The 4,839-nt window shown below is 43.8% G+C and overlaps 1 protein-coding gene across 2 annotated transcripts in view; it reads right to left on the reverse strand.

Annotated features, from left to right (window-relative positions):
• Positions 1-4,839, reverse strand: part of LOC102025550 (chromosome unknown open reading frame, human C15orf43) — an 18,892-nt gene continuing 14,053 nt past the window's right edge. Inside the window, exon 7 of one of the 2 annotated variants that reach the window (XM_005376747.2) lies at positions 1-1,135. In XM_005376747.2, the coding sequence (XP_005376804.1) occupies positions 993-1,135 (143 nt within the window). In that variant the 3' untranslated portion in view covers positions 1-992. Of the gene's footprint in view, positions 1,136-3,323; positions 3,393-4,839 lie in introns of those variants that run through there. The other variant, XM_013510475.1, reaches the window with a different exon arrangement.

Here is a 4,839-nt window from a genome sequence, read left to right on the forward strand (position 1 = left end):
CTGGCCAGAGGGAGAAGGCGGAGTATGCCCCGGGCCCACAATTCTGTATTATTAAATTTGAGTCACGCAAGAAATGTCAGGGCGAGCGTCCCGAGATGTCCACGTCACCCAGCACTGATGAAAGTGCGCCTTTCCTGTAGTCCACAGCCACTGCGTGCTTCCAGAAGGAACAGCAATTCTAACAAGAGGATGGCTTTGCAAACCAGGTTGTGTGCGTCTCCCAAATGTAATAAGCCCACGAGACTCTACAAAGCATGACCACGTGAGTGACGACGTGAAATCACCACATCGAGACGCCAGGACATCAGAAAGCTGGGCGCAGTGGCGTGTGCCCATCGTTCCCGATACTTGGGAGACGAGGGCCAGCCTGGGCACCACAGGGAGACCTCATCGCCAGAGACACGGCACACCTGACGGGTGACAGCGTGTTTATCTCCTCGTGGACACAGTAGATTTGTTCACCTCCGTGTTCGCTAAGCCCTGCCCTGTTCGGCGCAGTGGTCTAAGGCGCCTTTCGGGTCCATCTCAGAGGACTAACGAAGAGCTGTCTGCACCGAGTCACTTCCGAGGCTCTCAGCGTCAGAAACCAGCCACACGCGAAGAATGAATTATCAAGATGTTTTACTCCACACATATCGAGTCAGGCACAGAAATGCAGAACTCAACTATAGCATTCTAACTTTTGAAATCAAAATAAAACGATCAGAATCGTAAAACCTTGCATTCATAGCATTGAACCTAGAAAAAACAGAATGTTAACGGGAGAGGGGGCGCTCACAGACTATGTCTCAGTGACAATCTGTCCGCTCAGAATTTGTCACCGTGTTACACGGTGGGGAAAGGGCCAGGACGAATGTCAAAACCCAGAGACAAAACGATTCTGAGTGTTCCACAGGCACGCGCTGAGAGAGAGAGATCCCTCCACTTCTCTACCCCATGCAGTGTATGCATCTCTCTGGTAACATTTTACAGAAATAAATGCCCAGTTTAACCTAACATTTCCTTTTCAATCTGCTTTTTATAGCGGACATACTGATTTCATCCTGAACGTGATACGCCCGGTAGCCTGAGCTTCCGGGAACGAAGTCATGCAACTCCCCGAGGAACTTCTCCATGGCGTCAATTGATATGTAACCTACAAAATAAGGAAAAAACGTAATACACATTCGAAGACTTATACTACCTGCTTTTCTGTGTGTTACGGCTGGGATTCAAAATGCCTCGCTGTGTTGAAGGCACAGCGGCCAGTTGGGATTTGAGGACCTTATCGGACCCGGAGGCCCTGACTCCATCAAGAGGGTCAACCCCGAGACACCACGAGCTCAGGGGGACTGGGAGGCGCAGCCTAACTGGGCCAGCTACAGACTGCACCTTCGCAAACTCTTGGAGCTGTTTTTCTCAGGTATTTGGTCACAGCGGCAGAAAGCTGACATTCAGTGTCTTTAAGATTTTTTAAATGTTTTTCAGAAAAAAAAAATGTTTTTTAGAAAAGAATTAAAAAGTTTATTAAATGATTCCAATGAGAAGATTGCTTGTGAAATCTGATAATTATCAGGCAACATATTCTTTCCCCCACCCTACAACCTTCTACCATCTTTGAAGCCACAAATTTATTCTATTTTTTGAGACAGGGCATTGATGTAATCCAGGCTAGCCTTAAACTCACAATCTTGCTGGGTGTGGTGGCACATGCCTGTAACCCTAGCACTCTGGAGGGAGGCTGAGGCAAGAGGATCACTGTGAGTTTGAGGCCAGGCTGGGCTACAAAGTGAATTCAAAGACAGCCTGAACGGCATAGTGAAACCCTGTCTCAAAAAGCAAAAAAAAACAAAACAAACAAACAAAAAAACCCCCTCACAATCCTCTTGCTATACCTTCCCAAGTAGCTGGGAGTACAGGCATTGTCTCAGTCACTTCTCTCGCTGCTGAGACAAAAATACCCAACATTGAAGTTAAAGGGGGAAAGGTTTCTTTAGCTCACAGTTTGTGAAGCTTCCAGTCCATACTTGGCTGGCTCCAAGGCAGGGTGGCACGTGACAGAGGGCAACAGCTCATGATGGCAAAAGACAGCAAAAGCATCACGGGAGAGAGAGAATGAGCCTCTTCCTGTCCCTTATATTGTATGTAGGGTACCTGCCCTAGACCCTGTGTAGCATTCACACCTTTAATCCCAGCACTGTACTACAAGTCAGTCACACAATCTAGATTCAGCTACCTCCAAAAAATCCCCATCTAAAAGTGCATGAGGATGGGGGCACATCTAGACACCAACCATAATAAGCATGTACCACCGTGGCCAGTTAAACCACAGATTTCTGACTGGATGATGTGATTAAGAGTGTGATGTTCAGGTGGGAACTGGAACAAAAAAAGTGCTCAGACCAAGATAACTAGAGATAACTGGCTCAGACAGCAAACACTTACAATATCTGTTTTTGTTGTTGTTGTTGTTGTTTTGGTTTTTTTTTGGTCTTTTTGAGACAGGGTCTCGCTATGCAGCTCAGGCTGGCCTTGAGCTCACTTTGTAGCCCAGGCTGGTCTCAAACTGGCAACGATCCTCCTGCCTCAGCCTCCCAAGTGCTGGGATTACAGGCGTGCACCACCATGCCCAGATTAGAATATCTGTTACTCAGCTACCTGCTAAGAGCACAAAGAGCTGACTCTCCCTATCAGGCAGGCAGCATTTTCCTGCACTGTCAACACCAGGATAACATTCTTTAGTGAAAAATTAACTAGAAAAATCACTACTGCTACGTCAATAATCTGAAATAGATATGAGTATCAGGAAAAAAAAAAGGAAACCTTGTCCAAATGTAGAGAGCTTAGAGACTCAAAGACATTGAGCAATTACTTGAATGCAACTGTTTTCTATCTGAATGATTATATTTAGGTCATGCAAATGTTTGTGGTTTATACTAAAGTTGAAATCTAATTTAAAAGTAAATATTGTGTAAAAATTGTGGTACAGCTCAAGTACGACTGAATTTAGGACAGCACTACCATCAAGCCCAACAAGAAATCTATGCATATAGTTTAGTTGTTTTAATAATAAATAATGAATTTACAGTTAACAAACTATGAAATCAACCGTACAAAATTGATTAGTATCTTTATATTTTACTTATTTATTTATTTTTTATTTTTTGGTACTGAGAATCAAACTCAGGACCTTGCACTTGCTAGGCAGGCGCTTGTGCCACTGAGTTATATCCCCAGCCTTCTTTATATTTTAATAATATTTGTCAATCTTTTAATTCTTATTTTTATTAGTTCATGTTTATCAGTACAGCACATCATGATTACATTCACCCTGGGAGGTGGTACACGTGCATCACACTTGAAGCACTGTTGCTAGGCTTCATGGTCAGGATCTTAGCACAATGGCTGGGTACCTGTGTAACATATACACATAGTTTTGAGCCAGGATCTCTCTGTGTAGTTCAGGCTGTCCTTGAGGTCACTATGTAGCCAAGAACTCCTGGCAATCCTCCTGCCTGGGCCTCCCGAGTGCTAGGATTACAGGCCTGGGCCACCACACCTGGTGACCTGTGTAAACCAAACTAGTGAAGAAAAGTATTAATATTGACTTAGGTGCACATATACATGGTTTGAGATTTCTAAGGACACATGTGAGGATAGGAATAAAAAATTACTGGGCCGAGCATGGTGGCACACACTTATAATCCCAGCACTCAGGAGGCTGAGGTAGGAGGATTGTCGCTAGTTCAAGGCCAGCCTGGGCTACAAAGTGTGCTGAAGGCCAGTCTGAACTGCATAGCAAGACACTGTCTCAACAAATTAAAAAAAAAAAAAAAATTACTACATCAGTAAAAATATTCCCAGGAGAAGGGTAGGTATGATATTATGGTACATATTTTTTTTTGGCTCTTACCCCCGGTCCCTGTCCAGAGCAATCCATAGAAACTAGACTTTCTCTTCCTCTAGGCGGGGTATAGGAACTCCAGCCTTCCTCTACCTTTCTGCCTTGGAACTGGTCATGAAGAGATTCCCTGATCTACCCTTACCTAATAGGTCATAAGACTCTCCTCTTTGTAGGTGCTGGGGAAGCATGTCTGCATTGTGTGGCTGATTGTAGTATTTACCCCTGGTCTCTATTAATTACTAAGCATTTGATAAGTTCAATGAACACGAGCTGTTTAGTGCCTGCTGATGCGGTTACGTGAAGCACAGCCCATGCCAGCACACACAAGGACACATTAGCTGAAGGCGCAGGTGCTGGGTGAATCCGGGCAGCCGTCAGATGCTCCCTTTCTCAGGATTTGAGGACTTCATCGTTTAGCTCATTGTCCTGGGCAGCCCACAAGAACTCTTGAGAGGCCCGGGACTGACTTCTATTATCATCGCTAGGCAGCAGAGCTCCTTGATTTCTCCCAAACATCCCCAAGCTATACATTAAAACTTTTCTTAAAATGATTTCAAAAAGGATATTTTCTGCTCCTCAAATTAAAAAGAAGAGAAAATAAAACAACCAGAAAAATGATTAGAATGCGCTAGGGATTTATGGACTGTTGTTACCAGAGGTAGTTTTGATACCGCTGAATGAAAAAATGATACATAACACAAATTATTTTTAAATCCTTTCTTTTTTGTTTTTGGTGCTAGGAATTGAACTCAGGACCTTCTGCTTGCAAGGCAGGTCCTTGCACCACTGAGCTACATCTCAGGCCAGTTTTTAAAACCTTTCAAAAGCCTATGCTCTTAAAATTGTCATGTTTTAAAAATAATTTTTTAAAATCTCTATTTAAAATTGTTATTGTTATGATTTGTGTCTAGATGCCCCCCAAAAGACTCATGCAGTCATAGTTTCTTCAGAGGCAG

Source organism: Chinchilla lanigera, unplaced genomic scaffold, assembly GCF_000276665.1.
Source record: "Chinchilla lanigera isolate Chin_1 unplaced genomic scaffold, ChiLan1.0 scaffold00008, whole genome shotgun sequence".
NCBI lineage: Eukaryota > Metazoa > Chordata > Mammalia > Rodentia > Chinchillidae > Chinchilla > Chinchilla lanigera.